This window comes from Oryctolagus cuniculus, chromosome 3 (genome assembly GCF_051225735.1).
Source record: "Oryctolagus cuniculus isolate XC-2025 breed Fujian yellow rabbit chromosome 3, ASM5122573v1, whole genome shotgun sequence".
In the NCBI taxonomy this organism is placed as follows: domain Eukaryota; kingdom Metazoa; phylum Chordata; class Mammalia; order Lagomorpha; family Leporidae; genus Oryctolagus; species Oryctolagus cuniculus.
In genome coordinates this window covers 9,574,370-9,599,869 of record NC_142869.1, presented here as the reverse complement: position 1 = coordinate 9,599,869, position 25,500 = coordinate 9,574,370, and the positions used below count along the sequence as shown (strand labels likewise).

Below are 25,500 nucleotides of genomic sequence, written 5' to 3'. Positions count from 1 at the left end.
AGCTTATTTTTCCCCAAAATTTGCCAGATAGCTTCAACCCAAAAACATTTTCAAAAATATTCCCAAGCTTTCCCTCTCACTAAATTGGCAATGAGATGTAGACATGCTCCCTTGTGTTAACAATTAACTCCACCTTGTACATATGAGGGTACTTCAAAAAGTTTATGGAAAATAGAAGTAAACAATATGTTTATTTCGGTGGAAACATTTTGAAATCCATTCATAGATTTTTCACAGTACCCATTTTCCATGAAATTTTGAGAGACTCCTTTTCATCGGGTTTCCTCATCAAGAATTAATCTTTCTCAGAGAACAACTATTTTAACTTATGCATTTTAAAGTAAGGTGACTTTTGGGGCCGGTACTGTGGTGAAGCAGGTTATTGCCCTGGCCTGAAGAGCCGGCATCCAATGTGGGCGCCAGTTTTAGTCCTGGCTGTTCCTCTTCCGATCCAGCTCTCTGCTATGGCCTGCGAAAGCAGTGAAAGATGGCCCAAAGTCCTTGGGTCCTGCCCTCAACCATCTTGTCTTCTCCTGAGATGCTCACCTGAGTACCCCTCACTCTTCCCACCTGAACTACGATGTCCACAAGTCAGTGTTTCTGCAATACACCACTAACCATGCTCTCTTCCCAGGGACAGGACCTGGATTCCAACTGTGTTATGGAACACATATGAACACTTCAGACTGCTTGTTCTCTCTCTCTCTCTCTCTCCCTCTCTCTCTCTCTCTCTCGTTCCTCCCCATTCCCAGGTTTGAGCACTCGGCACATGCTGCCAGTTACCCCACCCCTCTCCATCCCACACAGCCATGCCTTATGGGGGCTCTCACAGCCAGAAAGCCCTCCTAAGTGCTCATCTCCCACTTGGAAGCCCCAGGGATATTAGAGTTCCTCAAACAGACACGTAGTTACGACCATGCCAGGGGCTTTGCAACGCCTCCATGGACGAAGTTCAAACACCACCCTGACATTTGGTTAAACGTGACTTCCGAGTGTGTCTGTGAGGGTTCTTCTGGGTGCAAGTTGGTAAAGGGAGTGAAGCAGATGGCCCTTGCCTTCCCCACTGTGGCCAGGCCTCACCCAGTCTGTTGAAGGCCTGAATGGAACACAAGATTGAGAAGAAGGAATCGCTCTCTCCATCTAATGGTCTTCAAGCTGGGGCACAGGTCTCCTGACGTTAGACTAGGTTTCACTGGACCCTGTGCCGTCAGCTCTCCTGGGCCTGGATTCACAGCCTCCATCATCGATACACTGGTTCTCCCTTTGCTTGCTCTCTCCATACACACACACACACACACACACACACACACTGGTCCTGTTCTCTGGAGAACTCTAACACACAGACCCATAGTTTACTGAACCACTTCCGTGTTAAGGGATCTTTAGATGGCTTCCAAGTTTTTACTATTATAAATATTATTGCAATGAAAACTTTCTTACCCATGGTTTTTGCTGTCTTTTTAATAATTGCCTCAGGATAAACTCCCAGGAGTGGGATTCCTGGGTCAAAGTGTGTGGAAACTTTATGATTTGTTATAATTGCTGCCAAATTACTTTTCCAAAGGGGCCATACAAAATCCATTGCCACCACACCAAAGACCTTGTAATTTCTCCACATTGCCTTAATAAAACAACAACAAAACTATTATTCCTTTGAAATATGTAAAACACTACCTCATTATTCCTCATTATTATGCTAGTTTGCAATTCTTTTATTATTAATAAGCTTAATTTTTTCAAATATGTTGACTAAGCATATTCTAATGTTTATTCATGTCCCTTGTTCATTTATCACCATGCTATTTCTTATGGTTACTTTAAAATATTGGGTATAAAATTTAACCCTTTGATTGTCATATTTGATGCAAGTGTTTTCCTGGTCCGTTTCACTGCTTGGCTTCACTACATCATCTCTCATCACATAGAAATCTAACAAGTCTTCTACAACAGAAACTGCTGATTTATTCCTCCCCAGGGTTTTAGCAGTTGAGCTGGAGAGAACCGCAAGATCCCACAAAGGTAAGCCCTGCTGAACCTGCAGACAGAACAATGGAGGCTCCTACAAGGCTGCACCATCATCTCCCATGGGGCAACAGGAAGGTTTTGGGGCCTCATTTTTGCCACCTGTGAAGGGGGAGTAACCTCTACAAAGTTGTGAGCCTTCAAATGAGAAAACACTTCCGAAGCCCCATCTCCAGTAAGAATAAGACCCAACAATGTCAGCTACATTCTTCCCAGAATCTCCTGGATGTTTCTCCACAAAGTACGCCTTACAACTCTGTAGTTTATTTGGAATTAATTTTGGTATTTGGCATATCCTGTGTATTTCAAATTAACAATTGTTTAAAGAAACTTATCTACTTATTCAAATATTCTTCTCCTTGCTGTTTTTGTTTTCTGCATTCCTTATCCACTCCCTTTATAACGGACTGCCACTATGGTGGGCTCTGCAAAATGGGAAAAATGAAAAACAGTGATCTACAAGGCAACAGAGACTAACATTTAAGCTTAATGTCTTATTTAACATGATTTTGATTTTCCATTTGGTTTTGGCTTTTTGCAGAATTTAATTAGACTGTCTTATTGCCAGCATTTTCTAATTAGCAATGTGGTAGATATGATGGACCAACACATTCCACATCAAACATCTTATATTCAAATACCAGACCTGAGGTCTTGTTTTACAGCAAGTCAAGTAGCCTGAACCTGAACCTCTGCTATTTTCACCACTGAAGTGAGGACAATAACTCCAATCCAAGAATACTGCAAGACTCAAGTGTGAAAATGCCTATGACATATAAGTCAGTAGTATTCTCCCTATTATTGTGACTATCATTGTTATAACAAAGTTTGGTTTCCATGCCCCCTCAACTTCTCACACGTCTATCTCCACATCCTTCTCACAGAACAGAAACTAAAGGGTTGACACAGCAGTCTGAGGACAGTTCAGCCAACTGACTCACTCACTGGCCACCTGTTAAGACCTGGGGAATCAATCACTGCCCTGAGCTGCAGTCTTCTCAGGAATGAAATGGAGACTGTGTTGAGGATCGTATTGGCTACCTTGCTTGCAAAGTATTTAGGAGCCTGCACACATACAGCAGTCTTGGATACCTGACTTTTCTCTTGGACTCTCAAGAGCCATCCTCTGTGCTCTCTGAGCTGTGTTCTTCTCTGGGCCCCAGGCTTCTGAGAATGCCAGCCATTGAGGGCAGAGAGCATGAAGCAACTGCAACTAGAGACAGAAGGCAAGCACTTGTTCCCCACCTTTCCTCCAGGGCCAGAGTGCTCCCTGCACCCAGGGACACAGCTCCCGTTTGGCAGTCTCTGCTCCAGTGCAAGGCTCTGTCATGCCCTTTTCAGGACTGGGACCCTTAAGAGCTTCGAATGAAGGTTCGCCTTTGGTGCTTCATCTTTTATGGGCTCTCTTAACCCTAGCCACACTGGCATACATAGCCTCTTCCTAAAATCACTCCAGCTGACCCTTTTAGTATGCCACCCATCTCCAGCCAGGATTCTCATCAGAATGTTGTTAGTTTTCATTTCTAACTAAAGAGACAACTATTAATAGTGAAATCCACCCTGCATACACACAGAAACTGCATCTGTGAATCAATCAAACTCAGAAAAAGAAACTCCACAACGTTTCAAAAAGCAAAACTCGAATAAGCCACGCACCAAGAACGATGTTGAATCCATGTGCGTGAGATGCTGGGTGGGTGCATGCCGCTGGGGCCTTTGCCATCTCACAGAACTGTGTCTCTCTCCAGCACTCACTGTCGAAGCACTGCTCACTTCATAGCATGTTCATTGGGTTAGTCTTTTGTTGGTTTTGCCTGTATTCAACCACGTACAGATTTTTTTCTTTCCTTGCCATTATTCCCTAACACCACAGAATAACAACTATTCACACGGCATTTACATTCTATTAAGTATTAAAAGGAAACTAGAGATGATTTAAAGTATATGGGGGGGGGGTTGGGAAGGTTATATGCAAATATGATGGTACATCAACAGTTCATGGAAGGACCAGCATTGTGGTACAGCAGGTTAAGCCGCTTCTTGTGATGCCAGCATCCCATATTAGAGTGCTGGTTTGAGTCCCAGCTGCTCTGCTTCTGATCCAGCTTCCTGCCAATGCAGCTGGGAAAACAGCAGAAGTACTTCGGTTCCTGTCAACCATGGGGGAGACCTGGATGGAGTTGCTGGATCCTGGCTTCAGTCTGGCCCAGATCTGGCTGTTGTGGCCATTTGGGGAGTGAACCAGCAAATGAAAATATATTATCTCTTTCTCTCTCTCTTTTTCTCTCTCTCCCCAGCCCTCCCTTTCTCCCTCTCACTGTGCATTCCAAGTAAATAAATAAATAACTTTTAAAAATTCATGGACAATGGAATTACAGATCCATATGTAGATCCTCCATACTACATAAAGGGCCTTGAGTTTTCATGAGTTTAGCATCCCCAGAGCCAGGGCCAATCCCTCACAGATAATGAGGGGTCACAGCATCTGAGTACTACAGATCTGACACTGTGGTGGCAGCACCCATCTATCACCTGTACCTCGGGCCAAGTCCAAAAGCCAGCTTTCCTCATACTTCCCACTTTTCTAGAAGTAGTGTAACAGCTGCTTTCAAAGGTACTGAATTTCCCATTACAGAATTTCGTTACTTCTGTTTGTCTTTCCACATAAAGCACGGGACGCACTGTTGAGCCTAAACATGAACTTTCTCATTTGGAAGATAAACTGACGTGATGTCATATCGCCTGACAAAACAAGTGGGAAGAAACCTCTGCAATCCATGTGACACCACCCAAGTTGCTAGACCTCCGAGCTCCAGTGATGTTTCCTATTAGCACATTTGGGATCTAGACTCATCCAGCTTGGCCATGTTCATTCCATCAGAGCTTTGGCCAAAGGATGTTGCCAGAACTTGACCAACACCCAAGTATACATGGAAATCACAGCCTGGGAGAGTTCCCAACACTGAAAATTCCATGGTCTTCTCTGATATTTCTTTGTTATGAAACTTGCCAGGGATAAAATAAGATCCAAAATAAACTCACACATTTCACAGGTTTGGATCATTTCACTGTGGGGAGGGGGGATGCACTGACAGTTTATGTAACAGCAGACAGCAAGGAGGTAAGCCATTAAAATGTACCTTTTATGGATCATTCAGTTCCACTATCACTGCACCAGCATTGAAATATGCTACAGGAGAAAATGGAGTGTTTCAGATTTTTTAAAATGGGAATCATGTCCAATTTTTCTTAACTATAAAAGATCATCTCCATTGGACAAAGAAATTGATCTTCATGTTGGCTTTGTAAAACAAATATGAATAAATGCAAAATAAAGACATATTCATGAGGAAGTAATCATTTTGGAAATTGTGTGTTTTTTTAAAAAAAATACACTTAACTATAAAAGGACTTGATCTCTCAAATGTGAATCTTGCTCTCCAAAATTATTCAAAATAAGAGGTCAAACTTGCATTGCCTGATATGGTAGCCATTAGCCTTATCACATGTGACTATTTAAATTTATTAAAGTACAATTTTAAAGATCAGTTTTTCAGTCACAACAGCCACATTCCAAGTATGCAAGAGCCAACATGTGGCCAATATCTACCTTGCAGTGCAGGCTCTTGAACCTATTCATCCTCGTAGGAGGTTCTGTTGGTCAGCACCAACAAATGACATCCTTCTGTGCCCATCTCCATTTTCACTGATGGCAGGTCAATGGCCGCAGTCACAGTGCACTGCAGTTACAAACCTTGCCGGCTGCAGCAATTCCCCTCCTCTCCACACCTCAGCATCCTCCTCAGAGGTGAGAAGTGCTAAGTAGACCTGGGTAGGCTACAAGCTGAATAGCAGAAAATAAACGTAACTCTGCTGGGGGCTTCCGGGAACCCTCCTTAAGATACTGCCCCTCCATCCCTAGCTACAAACACCCTGACTGGAGACAGCCGTGTGAGGATGGAGGAGAACACAACACACTAAAGAGAACAGAAAGATGGAGAAAATCTCCCTTGTTTATGGCATAATTGAGGTGTGAACAAAACCGGCATCAGCAGTCCCTCATCTCTGTGCTTCAAGTTACAGGAGAAATGACATCCCTACTTGTTCAAGCCATGACTAGAAGCTTTCTATCATCTGTAGTAACACTCCTGTTAAAATTGGTCATCCACAGTGGGAAGATTCTGAAAACTAAGTATCCCAAGATCTAAGAAAATCCAAGGGCATGGGAATCATTGGGTCCAAAATAATCCAACTGCTAATAAAAATTTCAATTCTTGATACTTTCAGATCAAGGCTCACATCATTGAAGCAGGTAACATAACTGCAAAAACTTTTGACTAATTAAATTTAAACTCGCTGTTTAAAATGTGTGTTTATATCACAAACATATGAACTCATTTTTTAAATATGCTGAGAAAATTCAGGTTGAATGGCAATATACTGAAGAGTTATAACAAACATGTTTGAGTCTAACTTTATGGGCAACATTTCTGTTATTAATGGGCACAAACTCCTTCTGTGTATACAAATGTATAATTTATAAACACTCAAAAATATGTAGATAGAGAATTTCACACTCTTTCAGATCAAAATGTAAAGGTAACTGTTAAAATCATATTGGTAGTTGCTTTCCTGAAATGTTCCTGAAAGTTAATGGAAAGATTTATAGAAATAACTTTTGTTAGTGTCTTAAATCCCACCATAAGAAATATCTTTAGCTTAAGCAAGACAGGAGATCTGACATTTGCTAAAAATATATAATTCTTAGAGTTGTCATTTAACCTTGTGGCTAAGACCCCCACATCCCACATCAAATTCCTAGCTCTGGCTCCTGTCTTCAACTTCTAACCAACGCAGACCCTGGGGTGCAGCAGTGATGGCTCAAATAATTGGACTCATGCCACTCATGTGGGAGGTCTGGTTAAGTGCCTGGTTCCAGGCTTCAGGCCTGGACCAATCCCAAACCACTGCAGCCATTTGGGAAGTGAAGCAGCAGAGCAGCAGATGGGTTATGTCTCCCTCCCCCTCCCCCATCTCCTTCTCCCCCTCCCCATCTCCCTCCCCCTCTCCCTCCCCCTCCCTCTCTCCCTCTTTAAATTACATACTTTTTTGTCCTTAAAGATTTATTTGAAAGACAGGGCTACAGACAGAGAGGAAAAGACAGAGACAAAGAGAGCTCTTCCATCCACGGGTTCACTCTCCAAATGGATACAATGGCTGGGGCTTGGGGCTGGGGCTGGGGCTGGGGCTGGGGCTGGGGCTGGGGCAGGAGGAAGCCAGGAACCTGGGACTCTTTGAGGTTTCCCACATGGGTGCAGGGGCCCAAGCACTTGGGCCACATTGCACTGTTTTCCCAGGCATGTTAGCAGGGAGCTGGATCTGAAGTGGAGCCAGGACTCAAAGCAGCACTCATACAGGATGCTGGCATTGCAGGTGATGGCTTAACTCACTGTACCACAATGCCAGTACCTAAATAAAAGTTTTAATAAATTTTCCTTGAGGACAGAACGTATCTCTTCTGGGTTTATTACATTATTTGGTATGAGAAATACATTTTATCTCAAAAACATGCCGGTATCATTGAGGGAAATGGTTTGGAATCACATTGAAACATAATAATCGAGATATGGCTTGCCCCACTGTCATCTAGGATTAGCCTAGGGCCATCGGTAAATTCATGTGTTTCGTAAAGACATTGACTCATAGCAGGAGTGCAGGAATAATTTGTCATAAAGGACTGGATGTGTGAATGACCAGCCAGAAAAGCCACCCTTTGTTCCGGAACACACTTCCTCTAACAGTACCATCTTACCTGCAGGTGCCGCCAGCAAGACCACCTGAAACCACAGGGCCTCCCGGCTTCATGCTGCACTGCAGGTGTTGAAGCTGTGCGTTAGGCTTCTGTAGGCCCAGCCTATAAGGTGTGTGGACGCTCTTGCATTACCCCAAACAAAGGGGGCATTTAAAAGCAAGCTTATGGCCATTTCACGGCTGTAAATTGTTTCATAATTTTTCTCATTTCAAAATGTTCCACAGTGCAGACAACACACATGTGACATCCACAGCCTTTCAGACAAGGGTCTCCTACCTACCACCCACCTTCTTCCTTCTTCTCTCTATCCTGGTGCAGCTAGGTTTCCTCTTCAAATTGCAACACTAAGGAGCCCTGTTTGCTTCATGATGTTGGTTCTGCAAAAAAGTGCATCTGAACTTGTCTTAAAGTGATGTATGCAGTGGCTTGAGTCAGGTGATCTAGCGCGCTTTAGTGAGCTCTTCTATTCACACAGATGGTGCACATTGTCCCGTTTGTAAAAGACACCCGGCATGCTGGGAGAAAGCTCTGTTACAACTTCTTGAAGTAAAACAACTGCCTTGTTTGATATTTTCTTGACACTTTAATTCAGTGTTTATACAGTTCTCTAATGGCACTGTTTAACCTTGGCCTGAGAAAAGGGTGCCAATCTAAGGGAGAGCAATCATTTCTGATACACTATTGAGGAGTTTTGAGACATATCCATAAGTCAATTAAAGGTGTTTGGAATCGTAATTGAGGGTGTGCTCCATCCTCAGAAGGGAGGCAGGGAGGGGGGAGAGGGAGAGAGAGAGAGAGAGAGAGAGAGAGAGAGAGAGAGCGCGAGTGAGCGAGCATGCCTTGTCAGGGAAGCAGAAAGCACAAGGGTTTTAAAGAACTGAGACTCTAGTAAGTCCAGCATTTTGCAATGTGAACCCTTCGTGGCCCCTCCTGCACAATCAGATTAAACACCACTCGGATCCAAAGCTTGTTTATCTCTTCTACAACTGTAAGTTCTTCTGGGAATAACTTCCATAAGCCCCTTTGGTATAAATCCCCGTTAAGTCGTCTGGTTTGTCAACTCTAGGATTTCATCATTTGTTTCACAAACTTGGGACCCTAATGGGATTTAAATCAACAGGAGGAATTTATTGCTGCCTTTGGGGCTTTTGTAATATCTGTTTGTGAAGGTCTGTCTGAGTTACTGAGGATGCAAAATGCTAGGTTTTCCATTTTTATATCAAACCACAATCTACTTTTCAAAATACACTACACTGTAATTTCCAAAGGGATGTACTTTACATATAGAGACAGAGGAGAGGTCTTCCAACTGCTGGTTCACACCCCAAATGCCGCAACAACCAGGCTGGGCCAGGCCAAAGGCAGCAGCCAGGAATTTCTTCCGGGTCTCCCATGTGGGTGCAGGGGCACAAGGACCTGGGCCATCTTCTGCTGCTTTCCCAGGCCACAGCAGAGAGTTGGATGGGAAGTGTAGCAGCTGGGACTAGAACCAGTGTCCATATTGGATGCCGGTGCTGCAGGCCAGAGCATTAACCCACTGCACCGTAGCACAGGCCCCTAACCTCCTTGTCTTAATCCATTTGTGCTGCTCTAACAAAGTACCACTGCCTGGGTAATGTATGAAGAGAGGAATTTATTTTCTCACAGTTCTGGATGACAGGAAGTCCAAGACCAAGGTGCCAGTATGTTTGGTTTGCTGATGAGACCTGTATCCTTAGGTTCAGAGGAACATGGGGTCCTCACATGTTGGAACACTGTGGGGTAAGTGAGCCAAAGTCTGTGAGGCCTCTTCTATTATGTCTCAATCCCACCATGAGAGGAGGGGCCTTCACGACCTAAGCACATATTAAAGGTTTCACCTCTCAATACCATCACATTGGCCATTACGTTTCAACACCAAATTTTGGAGGAGATACATTCAAACCACAGCACTCCTCAATCACATTATGTAGAGATGGAAATCAAAAGGTAGGAGAATAGCACCTCCTGATGTTACTCTCCCTCATCCCTCTCTTCTAAATAACACACACACACACACTTTGGAGGCCCTGAAAGAAATGCAATAGGAGACAGGCAGACTTCAGGTGCAGGATCCAAAGTTGCACAGATGAGCTCCTGGCTACTAAATTTTGAAGGTGAATTTTTGGACTTGCAAGGAGGACAAAAGGGAGCCAAGTCCTCCTGTAAGTCCTAGGTAAAAAATGATACAATAGAAACAACTTCAGAAAGATTAAAGCTGTGTTTATCCTTTAAAACCTTTTCTGCCAAATCTCTCTGATTCCAGCTACAGTAGGTTCTCTGCTTTTAAGGGCACATGGAACTCAACTGGCCTCATCTAGATGACCCAGGACCACGGCCCTGTATTAAGGTCCATAATCTTGCATATAGCTGCAAAGTTCCTTTTGTTAGGCAACATAGTGTGGGAGAATCATGCACTGCCCCCTCAAACATGTCCACATCCTAGTGCCCGGAGCTGACAGATGCATAAGGGAGTGAAATTTGTAGATGGATCTGAAGTTGTTAATTAGTTGAACTTCAGAGAGGGAGATTACCCTGGCTGCTCCAGGTGGACCCAGTGTGATTGTACGAGCCACGTGTATGCAGAAAACAGAAGTGTCAAGAGTGATGCCCTGTGGGAAATCCTGACAGCCTTTGAAGATAGGAAGGATGGCAGGCAGCCTCTAGAATCTGGAAAGGCCAGGACACAGAATCCCCTCTAGAATCTCCAGAGGAATGCAGCCCTAGAGACACCTTGACTTGAACCCGGGGAGAGCCAAGTTGGACTGCCAGTCTCCAGATCAGTAACATCAGTCGGTGCTGTCTGAAGTCGTTAGCTTTGCGAGTAGCAAGAGAGAACTAACACAGGTAACGCCATCAAGTTTTAGGGAACTACAGTAATGACAATCCAGGGGAGCCAATTGCCTTATGACAGCTCTTTGTACAGAATGCTAACAGGACCAGGCAGGCAATAATCCCACAGTCTCTGAGGGCCCTGCCACCATCCAACAAGTCCCTTTTTGGAAAGTCATTGTTATTATAGAGTAGGTATTTAGAGCACCTAGCACGATGCATGACATAGAAAAACCCTCCATGAAAAGTAACTGCTATCCTTACCTCATCAATGTTTGCAAGTCCAGTTTTTTGCATCCTGGTAATCCAGTACACTGGGCTATCACGTTGAAATGTTGTTTGTAATGTTATTGTTTCCAACTCTGATCAACAGCTTCTTCCCCGCTGCCTGGTCCTCTCCTACCTTTCCCGTCTTCCATCCCCACCACCTCACTTTAAGCTGCCCCAGCTCCTCTGAACCACTCAGCTCCTGGAAGCACAGCTCGCTCCCCTGACTCCTCACCATCCAAAACCCAACAGCAATGGCAGGAGCAGTCCCAAAAGAGTGAATTTCTCCAAGGAAGAAAAGGAAAAGAAAAGCCAAGGGCAGGAGGAGACAAATCAGTCAAAAGGGCTACCACTCCATGGGGAGCCTCGGGCTGAGCAGTGGAGCTGCCCGGAGGCTCTGGTCCTGAAAGTTACACTCTGGGGAGTAAAACAGCAGGAAGCGCCCGAGGTTTTCTGGGAGATCCTGGAGGGGGGAAATAGAGCCAAGAGCAGCCAGATGGACGTTTTGTAATATGTTTATATTATTTTTTCATACGAGGAATTTGTCTAAGATGTGTTTTCACTGGCTTTTCCTGACTCTTGAACACTTCTTTCTACAAAGTTGGCGTGAATCCTTGGAATAGCCACAGGAGCCCTGGCATTGTCCTTTTCCTCCACAGCTGCAGTAACTGACAGGTGTCCTCATGGTTCTCGGCTAGGGGAGTAGTCCTGTGAGCATGGATGTACTGAAGATATGGGAGAGGATCATTAATCAGGTCAAGCTGATACAGGCATTCCAGCTTGGAACAAGGAGGCATAGCCGAAAACACCTCTGTGGCCAAGGCAATGGCTCCCAAGCTCTTGACAGGGAGAAAAAAAAAAAGATGCTCATGGTCAGATGGAAACAAGAAGCAGCCAGTGGCAGAGCTGGCAAATACATGAAGGCATTTCTCCACTAGTTCTTCAATGGGGTAGAAAATCAAAGCATGTATTTAGACAAAGATAGGCTCAAGCCCCAAGGGTCGGGAACCATGCACAACTGCATCTCAACCACCTCCTCTGTCTACCTGGGGAACTCAGCAAACAACCACAGCCACTGCAGCCAATACAGCCAAAGAGGCGATGATAGAACAGGACGTGGGTCCCGAGCTCATGACACATGCAAACCCAAACATCTTACAGTAGCAGCTAATGGATTAATGCTGATGGGTTAAGGGAAGAGACTTGATCCAATTCAGCCATTTAGAAGTGGGCCTCGTGAGAACTCACAGGTCTCTAGGAAGGTCGTTCTTCTGAGATGATTGGTTTTTTAAGCTGATGCTGCTTCCTGGCTCGCCACGGGATCCTCCCTCTACCATCCTCCAGCCTCCCCAGATCAGTCAACAGGGCCACTCAATCACGGGCCAGGCACCTCCAAACCCGAGGCTGAAATAAAGTGTCTTCCTTCCCTAGATCCTCCTCTCCGCAGCTATCCCTGTGATCCACGTGGAATTAATCCAAGTCACAAACATTGATCAGTTCCCTTCTCATAGCCCGACTTTTATAACACATGTTGCCACTGATGTGTCTCATTATTCCCAATGGGTGATGGCATTTAAAAAATTCTGTCTTTACCCTCCTTGTCTTTTTTTTTTTTTAAAAAAAGATAGAGCAGGATCAACAAAGTACACCCTGCATCAAATGAGCCCGTCGTCTGTCTTTATATAAAGTTTTATAGAAACACGCATACTCCTTTGCTCATGTAACATCTCTGGTTGGTCCACACTATAGCATTAGGAGAGTATCATGTAAAATACCACCATACTTGCTGCCTTGCTCTTTGTGTACACGCGTGTGCACACACACACACACACACACGATGACCATAGATATAGGTGACGATTTAAATGATTTTTGAAATATGGCAAAATCTTACCCTAACGTGAAGAAATTAAACATAACAACTACACGATAAATCAGATGTAACCAGGAAAGCATCCACTTTGGGAAGGAGGAAATCTGTTCACACCCAGGGAATACAAATAGAAACCTATACCAAACTTTTACTCATTCTGTGAAGATGTTAAAGGACTTAGGAAACAGTCAGCAAACCTGTCAGCCCTGCAGCACGAGGCCGTCCACACTTGAGTAGAGCACTCCAGCTCTGACTTTCACTTGGGTGTAAAAGAAGAAAAGCAAACAAATGTCAGATGAGCACCTCCGCTTGCCATTTTCATTTTCACTCCCATAAGAGCGTGCCCTAAAATAGCTGCCATATAAAACCGGCCAAACAAGCACTGTCCTCTAGCAAGCACACACTGAATGGGAGAGGCTGCAGCGATGTGTTATAACCCACTTTGTGAGCAGGACAGGAAGCAAAGGCTCTGGATCTAAAGAGCAAAGCTACTCCTCTATTTCCAACCGTACGTGGTTTGAGAAACAAAGAAGTCAATGGACACACAGACAGGGGACCTGAAGGGGGAGAAACTTTCACTCGACAGCTTGCTTCAAACTGAAGCCTACGCTAGCATGAACAAGTAGCTGGAACAGAAGTGGCACCTCTGAAGCATCCACGCGTACATTCTCAGGCCCTTCACCCCCTGCACGCACACATGAATGCCTTCCGGAAGCTTTCGGAATGTCGAGATACTCTCAATTATGGGAGCAAACCCTGCAAAGGAGGTGTATGGAATTTTTACCAAGGCTGTAGTTGATTTACAGTGACACTGGCATTAACTTCTACTGACACGTAAGGAAATTCATCATTCCAATTTTAATCACTGTCCTTTCAGTCTCCCCCTACCAAATGGAATCTACATGGAGGGAAGGGTCGGACTAACCTCAGACTAATTTGCAGCTTTGAAGGTTACTTTAGGTTTTCATTTTTGTGTTGAAATATAATCACACTAAGTTTCCATTGAGAGCCCTTTTCTCTCCACTTAATATGGTTGGTCTGACTTCTTTAAAACTTATTCCTTTGTTGGTCAAGAAAAGAGAATTATGGTGGAGGTAAAATAAATCCCTTAATTATCATGAACGGAATTTGAAATCCTGCCTCTAATCACCCAATGAAGTTTTTAAGGGGCGGGGCTAACACAGCAGGATAAGGACTTCATTCAAGCATTCATCCATCCTGATGCTCTATTAGCTGTTTTAAATGCCAAACCACATCATCGCTCAGTTGGTCTTGGAAAGCTTCAAAAACCACAAGCCAGAGCCCAAAGATAAAAGGTCAGTGAATTCATTACTTCCAGAATGAGATAGACTTACCAAAGAAAAGAAACTACAAACATGTGTTTGCAAACCGACTAACGTGCAATATTAACTCTACTGGAACAAGGTAGCTTTGGACATTAACCTGGGAGGGGGCATAAGCCGCAAATTAGTATGTAAGATAGGAGCTTATCTGCAAACACATGCACATTGGTTTGAGCTTTTGCATTTTTAAAAAGGCATAAATGTCTGGCCTCAGAAGGGAGACACGGGCAGGGATGAGCAGAGACCAGAGTTGTCTGAAGTCTCAGATACCATTACCAAGTGGGTTATGCCATTGGTGCCAGCACCAGTCAGACCAGCATCATCATCCCAGCTCCACTGTGAAGCAACCTGACCTTGGCCAATTTGTTCCCTAAAGTGTAAAACAGCAGTAACATTGGTGCTGATGTCAGGAATACAGTGAAGAATTAATGGACAGACAGTATACAAATGGCTTGGCCCACAGGAAAATGTCTCGTAAATATTAGGCTCTATTATTTCCTTATTATTGCTGCTAAATATTGTTAATTGTTATCATTTAAAACAGCTCACCTAATTTGGAAAGTGATTCAGCCAATGCCCTGCTACCACTACTGGCAAGAAGTCCTAGATCTGTCTTAGCTGTGTTGCTAAATAACCAACAGGATGAAAAGACAAGCCAAACATTTTCCCTACCAGGGGACAGTGTTTCTCAAAGTTCCTCAAGGCTTAGGAGGGCCTGGAGAACTTGTTACAGCACGGTTTGCCAGGCCCTGTTCCCAAAGTTTCAGATTTATATGCTAACAAGATTCCAAGTGACTAATGCTGAAGATCTAGTGCCACCAAGAAAAGACCACTGCTGTGGAAGAAATGCACAGTCTCTGGTTAGCAGTTGGCTTTGAAGTGGAAAGAGGTGGCGACACCAATTCCCAGAGGAAACGAGAGTGGACAAGACAGGTCCTGAACAGCCACATGCAAGAGGACAGAGCCAACACCATCAGTCAACCAGTGCTAACACAATGAGAGTCTGGGGAGACTCAATGTGGGCCGAGTGGAGAGGGAACCCGGCTCTCGAAAGGAAGTTATGTTCAATTCCTAGGGAGCTATGACCGGATTCAGGGATTGAAGAACAACAAACAAACTCAAAACAAATCTCTCCAATGATGAGCACTTGAGCTCCATTTTCTAACACACTCAGAGAGAAGGTCACGTCGCTCAGCTACAAAGAAATTTAAGTCACTTAATCCTTCATCGAATTACTTCAAGGAGCTGAAATTTTATTTTAATTACTCGGCTTAAGTCACTTACAGTGTAGTTCTGTCCTGTGTTTACAACTTGCTTTTGGCCTCATTGATTTGCAACATTTCTGGTCTAAGCTATGCATAAGAGTATGCATAAATACTCATAAGACAGAAACACAAAAGATAATGATTTCATTGTAATCCAGCTCCATCTATATTCTTGGCACTGTTACACTCATAAAATATGCATTGAAGACTCTAGGTGGGAGTGATATTTTCATCTGCATATAAACAGTCTAACAAGGCAACATTGAACAATTTAGCTCCGCTGAAAAATATTTTGCCTGGCATAAATAACCTAGAGCCATGCAACCCAAAAAGCATCTTATTAGAAGAGAGAAAAGGACACATGGGCAAAACGTCACATATTCATTATTACAGAGACAAATAAATAGACCTAGAGACATCATGAGGACAAAGACGAAGAATAAATAATAGCAGAATTCCTTCTTGAGGCATAGTATTTCAAGAGTGTTTTATAAATAAAATGAATCCTAATACAAGATTTATGGTTAAAAAAATACTTGGAAGTTGGTGAATATGACACCCTTCTCTCAGAAGGGTGAGAAATTTGGTGCTGAATCCAACTCAGAGGCTCCCAAAGTAAACAAGCGGAAAGTGCTGGGTTTTGTGTGCATATGTGTCCTCTGGACCCGGAGTTCAGGGTTGGCGGAGTGTCCCTGTGTTTCTGGGCTGTCACATGATCACTGTTTTCTTTCGGCACTGGAACCACACCATTCCCATTGTCCCTGCCATCACTTCTGATGGGCGAGAGATCATTCCTGTCATCGCCCTCCCAATTATAATGCACTGTTTCTCTCTGGCTGTTTCAATAATGCCTTCGTTGTTTTGATTTCCAGCATTTTGACTACAATTTGCCTGAAGATGATTTTCTTTGGGCTTCTCCCATTTGAGGTTTGTAGAGGTTCCTAGGCCCAAATTTTATCCATTATTGGTTAAAATACTGTGTTCTGTGCAAGCCTCTCTCTCATCTCCTTCTGGGACTGCAGCTCACTCATAAGTTATGCTGCTTTCTATGTCCTGCAGCTGGCTGAGGCTCTGTTAATTTTTTTCAAGAATTTTTCCTCCTATGTTCTTCAACTGGATTATTTTCTATGGCTGATCCTGTCTTCTTCCTTCAACAACATGCTTAACACCCATATAGCAAAACATTCTATTTTATCTATTTTACTTTTCAGTTCTACAGTTTCCATTATTTTGTGTATTTCCAATGATATTTTTCATATGTTCACTCTTTATCAAAAAAACTTCAGTTCCTTGAACATATTTACAGCAACTGCTTTAAAGTCTTTGCTGTTCCAACATCTGTGTCTTCTTAGGGTCTGCTTTTATGGACTCCTTTTTCTCTTGTTTCTACATTTCATATCTCTGCCCAAATTCTTTACTATGCCTTGGTCAGTGACGGTGGCTGCTGTTGTCATTCTGTGATACCAAGACCTTTGATTTGTGTTTGTAAAAGCAGGGAAGTTATCAGCTAACTGCCTCTAACATGTGGAGGTTTGGTTCTTACACATTGGCAAGATGCCTCTGTCTAAGTTTTGCCTTCAGTTCAGGAGACACAAAATAGGTTACCCAGATAAAACCTATAAAACCCTGTCTACATGGCAGTGAGTATTTTTGTTTGAGCATAGGTTTTCAACACCAATTTTTCCATTAACATCCTGAAAGATAATCAAATTATAGCTTTTTTCTGAAAAGCTGGGGAGCTTTTAAGAAGTAAAAAATAAATAAAATCATGTGTAAATCTAGTTTTGTTTTAACCATGTGGGCAGAGAAGTTTTAATGCTCAACCTGAATAGCCATATAAGAATTAAAATCTTTAAACTTCCCTGCTACAGATAAATTTAATTTTGAGTTTTGTTTCTCAGCTGTTTTCTCATAAAAGTTACCCTCTCCAGGAATCAGATATAACCATATGTGTGTCTATAACACAGACCTGGCTTGATCCATCGTCACCAATTTGGGAGACTTTGCCAACCTGCATAAGCATCTGTTTTCCATAATTTTTTTTTTTTTAACGCCAGGCACCTCTCCAGCACAATACCAATCATAGACCTGTCACTCAGTGAGAGTTGTTGTTAAAGGTAGGGGCCTCTGCTTTTTGATCATGAGGTATAATTTGATCAAATGTCTAATGCAACCGCTTTAACGGTTTCCCTGTTCTGCCTAATTAGAGAACAGCTTACATCAAAACTCGCAGCACTTCGCTCTGAGTCAGCTTGCTCCATATAACAGGGCCTGCACACCCAGAAGCTAAAATAGCTGTTACAAGTCCAAAGGTAAAATTCATGATACCACACCCACCCTTTCCAACTGTGGTCTGAAATCCACTCCCTCTACCATTCAGCCTGGCTGACTGCACCTGTGGCGCCACGTTCCACGCAGCTGTCCAGCTAGGACCCTCGATATCTTCCCTGACATGTCCTTTCCTCCCGGGCCTCCCAGCAATCCATTCTGTTTCCTAACTCATCAATACGACTTCCACTCCCATGGCCCGCATGGTCCCTGCCTTCGATGCTGTCTTTGTGCCTTTTGCCTGCTCCATTTCCTACAGTCTCCTAAGTAGCTTTCCCACTTTTCATACGTTTTTCTTACCACCACAAGAATGAGCTTCCTAAAACCAATGTCTCTGAGTCCCATGTCTCCTGTATGCCCTCAGTGGTTTTCCAATGCTTGTAAGATGAAGTCCATGCTCAGAAATACTCCATAAATGACCGCTGCCCAGTGGACTCAGCTCCATTTTAGCATCTGGATTCTTTCACCCATCCTCCTGCTACCCTCCAAACACTGGCTGGACTCTCTCTGGTCTGGACAAGCCAAGCTCAGAGATCAACGCAGATTCTTTCCCACACCTTGGGTATTCTCTCCCGCAGCAAATGCCTGTTCACCGTGGACCAGCAGGTATCCCTCCCTCCGTGAAGGGTCCTATGCAGGACAGGGTTCATATCTGCCCCTCTCTGCTTCTGTTAGGGTACTGATGGTTCAGTACAGGGATTGCCCATTCATATGTCTGTGGCATCCTCCAGGCTGTGAGCTGCCAGAAGATAAAGACAATGTCTATCATTGTATCTGGTTCAGAGCAGGTGCTCAAGAAACATTTGTTGGGGCCAGCGCTATGACATGGCAGGTAAAATCACGGCCAGCAACACCAGTATCCCATATGGGCACTGGCTCAAGTCCCAGCTACTCCACTCTGATCCAGCTCTCTGCTAATGTGTCTGGGAAAGCAGCAGCAGATGACTCAAGTGCTTGGCCCCTGCACTCCTGGCCTCAGCCTAACCCAGCTCTGGCTGATGCAGCTACCTGGGGAGGGAACCAGCAGATGGAAGATCTCTGTCTCTCCTCTCTCTAACTTTCCCTTTCAAATAAAATAAAATAATTTTTTTTTTTTAATTCACAAGCTTTTATTGAAATTCCACTCCTGGGCGGGATTCCCCGGTCCCAACAGAGCGGGGGCAGGGGAAGTTGCACATCAGAGATTGGGAGGGCTCCTTTTATAGATACAGGGCATGGGGGTTAAAGGTTGAGTCAGGTCTGATCCTCACTGGTTGACCTTTAGGCACCTGTGGGGACCTTGACAAGGACTTTCTTCCCCAGAAGTGCGGGTAGGGACTCTCCATTCCCGGAAGTATAGGCATTCTCTCCTTGCAGTTCTCAAAGCTACCATCCCGACCTTTTGATGATAGGAAAGGGGGCGATGAGTCTCTCTGGCTACTTCCTGCCGATTGGGGACAATAAGGTACTCTTTGCTGGCATGGGGCGATGTCTCAAGCTGCTGTCTCCTGGGTGGGGAGCCAAATATATCCCTGTAGCAGCATTTGGTTGACCACCTGGGTGCTGAAGGCCTTGGTTCATTCCATTATCACCTGCTGTAAACACTTAAACAGACACTGTAGTGTACAAGTCAGGGTGAGAATAGCAACCAATGACCCTAAGAGTGGCATTAACCAGGTAATGAAAGGATTTCACAGAGGAGAGGAAATGAGGGGGGTCTCTGGACCCTTGTGAGGATTGTTTGATTGATGTGGTTTAAATCTGATCCCAGCCAAGACCGGGAGAAAGGCCACTCAACTTTTGTCTGTAGAGAAATTCTGAATAAGCATACAACATTAAGTGGAGGAGAGGACCATTAGTACACACAGGTTGGGAGTAGAGCCATTGATGTTAGAGTAGAGGTTATAATTACAAAGGAATGAGACCCAAGTGGGCTAGACCAGGTCTAGAACAAAGGACAGAGTCATTATTAGAGGATCCAAGAAAGACGCTGTCTAAGCCACAAATAAGTTCTCCAATTGACAGACAAATAGAACCTGACAGAAGGGGCTTGAAAATAATCCGGTGGGCGTTTGGCCTTGTAAGTTAAGAGGCCCGGACTTATCTATCCCTTCAATAGGGTACAGAAGTGTGAACCTCCTTGGGGAAGGCACACTGTTGACTTCCATTTCCTAGCTGGCCTGGGAGGAGAGCTGGCCAGGTAAAGGCAGGTGGCATCTCTAACAGAAAATTTACAGTTCTGCCTGCAGTGTTGCTGACCCTACTTGGCCGTCCCCTCAGCTGCAGTGGTCACTTTGGAAGCTGGGCTGAGTGAAAGGCTTTTCAGCTTAGAGCCAGTAAGATCTGTGGCTCTGACCTGAAGTCTTTTGACTCCAGGGCAGTTCCCTTTCCAGTGATCCAACTCTTGGCTGGCAGAGCTGCCAGGGCTCTTCACAAGCTGACTTCTGCTGAAGCCCAGGCTTGCCACACTGAAAGCCACTGCAGTGGACTAGCCTGTTGGGTCTCCTTGATGGCAGATCACTGTACAGAGTTACATTTAATAGGCCTGCCCCCTAGCTCTACATTTCTGATGCCTACCTTTCTTTTCCTCCTGGTTTTTGTTAAAGCAGGCCAGAGGATGCAAGTCAAGGGGTGCTCAAGTCCCATCTCTAATCTTTGTGGCCTAAACTAGAAGTCTGTAGTCACAGGCATGTTCTGATGGTGGTTTATGTTGAGGCAGATAATGCCCGTCAGGAAAGCTATGTCCTTACTTTAAAAAAAAAAAAAGAAACATTTGTTGAGCAAGTGGACATCACCTCTTCGCTGCTGTAGCTAACATTCTGCACGGATGGCTTCTGAATATTAAAGCCAAGATGAAAAAAACAAGCAAAAAATATTTGCCTTACTGCAAATCCCACCACCCAGGGGAAATAATCAAAGAAAACCAGAAACAAGGAGACTAAATACTAATTGCAATCATCTTTATCTGCATTGCTCTGATTCCAAGAGGAATGAAGGTCTATTTTCTCAAGATCAAGGTCAGATTTACACTGGTCAAGGCTCAATTTAGGAACTCCTGACTTCCCTCTCATTCATTTTGGTTCAAATGTTTCCCTTTCTGGTTATCTAAAAAAATATCTAACATCATGTTTGTCAAGAAAAAATTAATATCAGAACTTTAATCACAGAATTCACATTTGGCAATGGGTCTTGGCAGAAAGCCCCACATGTACTTTCTCCGGGACTAAATTACTCATTTCTAATACAAACAGAGGAATAAAGCAAAAACCAGCACTGTGTAAACAAAATATGTTACTTTTTAGTTCCCAATAGAGTACTGGTGCAACCTCATTTCACCAGGATTCCAATGAGACTTGGGAATCCTAATGTGAGATGGAGAAACCAGGATCCTTCAGCAAGCTCCCAGCACAACCCACCAGAAGCCCAGGCTCAGTAGTCTTTTTCCAAACTCTGAAGCAGCCTGGCACCATTTTTTTCCAAATACAAAATAAAGTACCTCTGATTCTTATCACAATCCAAGCAACCGCAACCAGCTGTGAAAACTGGAAGTAGGAAGCAAGTGTGTCTGTAGGGAGCCCCCTTAAACCTACGAAGCATGACTCCTGCCATCAACAAATATTCGTGATCCTCCTTCCTGAAATCCCCACTAAGCAGACCATCCCACTTAAAAAAAAAAAAAAAAAAAGACTTAATCTTGCAAAGTCCTTTAATTTTTCCATCATTTTAACTCAATCAAAATTATGCATAATCTCTCCTTAAAAAATCATTATCTTCTCCCTTTGCATTCTATTTTGTATTACCTAAATAATGCATCTACTGCAAATGCAAAATATCCCTTTTATCTCTGCAATCTCTACCTATTGTCTAATCTGCAAAAATCAGTTCCTCATTTCTTAACAAAAAAAAAAAAAAAAAAAGAAGCAAAATCACACTCTTCCCTTCTCACTTCCTTGTGAAAAGCTTCAAGCCCCAGACTTTGCTCTCTGAGTACCACCAACAGGCTCCTAGAAAATCTCCTTCAACCTCTGCTTTGATTCTGGCAATATTAAGTGTGACATGTGCTACGGCAGGAACTTCGTGGGTCCCCACAGAAATGGGGAAACTTCAAACTCCCTAGTACAAAGGGGAGGTTGATTGCCTTTCTCTTCTCTAAGGCTATCACATGGGTGTGTCATGTAACCCACCAGCTCCCGCAGTAGGCATGTTCTCTTTAAACTTAAAAGAGCTGTCCAAACCAATGAACCCATTTGCATCTTCTCTGGACACAGTCCTAAACGCCCACCTGTTGCGCGATCCTTTTCCACCTGGTCCAGTCTGTTGCTCCACTTTCTCTGTGTTTCCTGCAGAGCACACAAGCTTTTCCATTCCAAACAGGGCCAAGTGGAAGGCTAAGATTCTTCTAAGACTCCAAGCCTCCGGGTGAAAGACACGACCTTTGGATAAACACTAAGTACATCCGAGCCCTTTTTTTTTTTTTTTTCCAAGGCCAAGATTGAAAGGCAATTTGGTTTCCTTTGCCTACATTCCCTCTGGTGAGCACTCGCCACCACCACCAATAATCCTGAAGGTATGGAAGTGTTGCCTGTTCGAGAGAGTTTGCACAGCTTTACACAGAAGCTGGGCAAATTATTCACAATTAGTCTCACTGAAGGTGCAAGTTACGTTGCTGCTGACTGGGAAATTAGCACTGAAGGTCTGAGAAGGCCATGACTCTTGTTCAATCAGTTCACTGATTAAAAAAAAGAAAACTGTTTTTATGTATACGACTTCATTTCACACTCAGAAGAACCCCATCGGGAAGAGAATGATTAGACTCATGTCACTGAACGGGGAAACTGAGGCTCAGAAGTTTGTGTAAGTTGCCCAAAGTTATAAAGAGCACCTTGGGGGCTGAGATCTCCTTGACAATTTCCTGTTGCTAGTCTAGCTCTGTTCCCAGGCTCACAGACGCCAGGGGAATACTGGAGCCACGTTTTACCATGCAGCCCTCTACCTTGGGTTTTCATTGGGTTGGTTGTCGGTTATCTTTAGTGTTTTGCTTATTTGGTTTTGCTGAATCATATTGCAATGGGGACTTGTCTAGTGACCCCGGATGAATAAAGGTTACTTGTTCTCTTTTTCCATAGGCATAAAAATAAAATTGCATTAATAGCAATCATCGCTTCCTGTCTGGGCTAGTTGGAATCTGAAGAGCTGGACAAGCTCACCCATGGCAGTTCCAAATATAATCCTTTACATTCAAGCAATTATCAGCTAGCTTTCAAGTTCACACATATTAGCTACGGCACCAAGACAGCCATCCCACTCAAAGTAAATCCTGATTTAAAGTACAGAGCTGCCAGCACCCAGGCCGTGGAGTCACATCAGTATGGAAATTAGGCAAAAACAAACTTCATTCATGTGCCACTTGAAAATAAATAAAGGAAATATGCAACACCAAATAATATCCCTGCAAAGTCCATTTTCAAATTCCGACACAGAAATGCACACACACATGTAATTGTGGAGTTAAGCTCCATTGCGTACACGCCAGCCTCACAAAAAACAAGCTGGAAGTCAGTTACTTTATTTATGCTGTGCTGTGGGCACACACACCCATTTATTATCTGTGGGACTGCCTGTGCCACAAACCTTAGTGGCAGTAAATAGTTTCAAAGGCTGAACAAGTAAAAATATAAGTGGATTCCAAAAAGTACAAAGATTAGCGAAACAAAGCTCACCAGGCAGAATGAGGACTTTTAAACCCTGCTCCAAACTCTTCTACTGAAGTAAATGTTTCTGGCAACTGGAAATAGTTAAAATTTCCTATTTTCAGATTATTCCGAGTGCTTACCTCTGCACATCCGGTCTCCAGCTGGGTCAGTCAAGACAGGAATCTCCTAAGAACGCCAGTTCTCACAATCCTTTTTGGCCAATTTAGCAATTTGCAAAACGGAGAAGGTTTGTCACAAACCAGAAAAAAAGGAAGGTGACTGTAGCATGAAAGACACTCAAAGCCACAGACGCTGACCCAACTCAGAAACAGTAACAGGGTCCACAACACAACAAGAAAAAGTGCTGCTCAGGGGAAACAGCCAGGGAAGAACAAGCAAAAGGAAAACCAGAGAATTTCTATAGTTATGTGCATGTGGGACAAACTGGATCCACAGCTCCCCAGAGGAAAGGATTCAACAGGGAGGATTTTTAGAAAGTGTAGTGGATCACTAAGGATTAGCTTCAGCTGCAAAGGAAAGAGAACACAAAATAACAATGGTTTGAAGACAGATGCTTATTTCTTTCCCAAATAAATGAAGTCTGGAATAAGCAGCCCAGGGCCACTGACGGCACAGCTTAGCCCAAGGCTGCGCACTCAACCCAAAGGGCTCCTCAAACTTCAGCCATCACATCTGTATTGCTGCTTGCAGTCCACTGCATAGAGCTAACCTGTTCTAGGAACATGACTAGCTGTGAGGGAACTTTGAAATAGCAAGAGAGCTCTTCACAATTGGCCTTTGCAATGGCGGGGGCTTAAATGTTGCACAACTCGAGGGAATTCAAGGCCCTGGGGTCCACACAGCCATCTAACACATGGGCACTCCCTGATTCGGCCAGGCCCTGGGCTCCACACCGGCTGCAGGGTGAGGGGCAAAACTGAGCAGCCCCAGCTCCCTGGCGCAGGCAGTTCAATGGTCAGCACTTCCTAAAATACCTGGAAGTGAAGTGTGTGAACACGTATACGGGATGCATTCTTTAACATCTTGTTCCTAAGTAATTTCAAACTTTCCAAAACTTGGGAATAACAGTTAGCATTTTACCAACTGTCAACACTTCATCACATTTGTTTTCTAAATGTCATTCTCAGTCACTCCCTCTCTCCCTCCAGTCCCCACCCCTTCCTACTTTCTCCTCTCTTCCTCCCCCTTCCCTCATGTGCATTCGTGAAATGATACAGTTGTCATTCATCTTTTCATCCTAATATTTCAGTATTTTCTAAGGACAACAACATTCTCTGGCACAACCATAGTAAAATTATGTCACCAACCACCTCGATGAAGTCCTTTACAGAAAATGTTTTCCTGGGGGGGCTGAAGTTGTGGCCTAGCAGGTAAAACCACTGCCTGGGACTCGGGCGTTCCATACGACCACCTATTCAATTTGTGTCTGGGCTGCTCCACTGCCAATCCAGCCCCCTTCTAGAGGCCTGGGAAAAGCAGCAGAAGAGACCCAAATACTTGGGCCCCTGTATGCATGTGAGAGACCCAGGTGAAGTTCCTGGCTCCTGGCCTTGGCCTGGTTCAGTCTCGGTTACTGCAGCCACTTGGGGAGTGAACCAGTGGAAGGGAGATCGATCTCTCTATCTCTCCCTCACCCTCTGTAACTCTGACTCCCAAATGAATCAACAAATCTTAAAAAAAAAAAAAATTTCCTGCCTCGGGGTCCAGTTGAGGACCATGCACTGCATTTGGCTTCCATGTCTGTTTAAGAGAACAGCTCCTCAGCCTTTCTTTGTCTCTCGGGGCATTGGTGCTTTTAAGAGTGTGATCCAGTAGTTTTGTAGAATACATGCCATTGGGACAGGGCATTTACGTAATTATTCCCGCGGCATCCTATCGGGAGGCCCCACTGTGGGTGATGCTAACTTTGATAACTTGTCTAAGCTGATGCCTGCCTAGCTCATCCATTGAAAGTTACTATATTTCCTTTTTCTTTAATTTTATTACTATAAGGTCAGATTTCATGTAATTCAAAGGTGCAATTCTAAGAAGATAATCATACTGCCCT

At 44.0% G+C, this 25,500-nt stretch overlaps 1 protein-coding gene across 4 annotated transcripts in view; it reads right to left on the bottom strand.

The window, feature by feature from the left end:
* Positions 1–25,500, bottom strand: part of PID1 (phosphotyrosine interaction domain containing 1) — a 281,479-nt gene that overhangs the window by 217,487 nt on the left and 38,492 nt on the right. Inside the window, exon 1 of one of the 4 annotated variants that reach the window (XM_089329786.1) lies at positions 10,949–11,356. The exons of the other annotated variants lie outside the window; for them this stretch is intronic. Coding sequence (XP_089185912.1) covers positions 10,949–10,981 — 33 coding nt within the window. The 5' untranslated portion in view covers positions 10,982–11,356. Of the gene's footprint in view, positions 1–10,948; positions 11,357–25,500 lie in introns of those variants that run through there. 4 annotated transcript variants of the gene reach the window in all.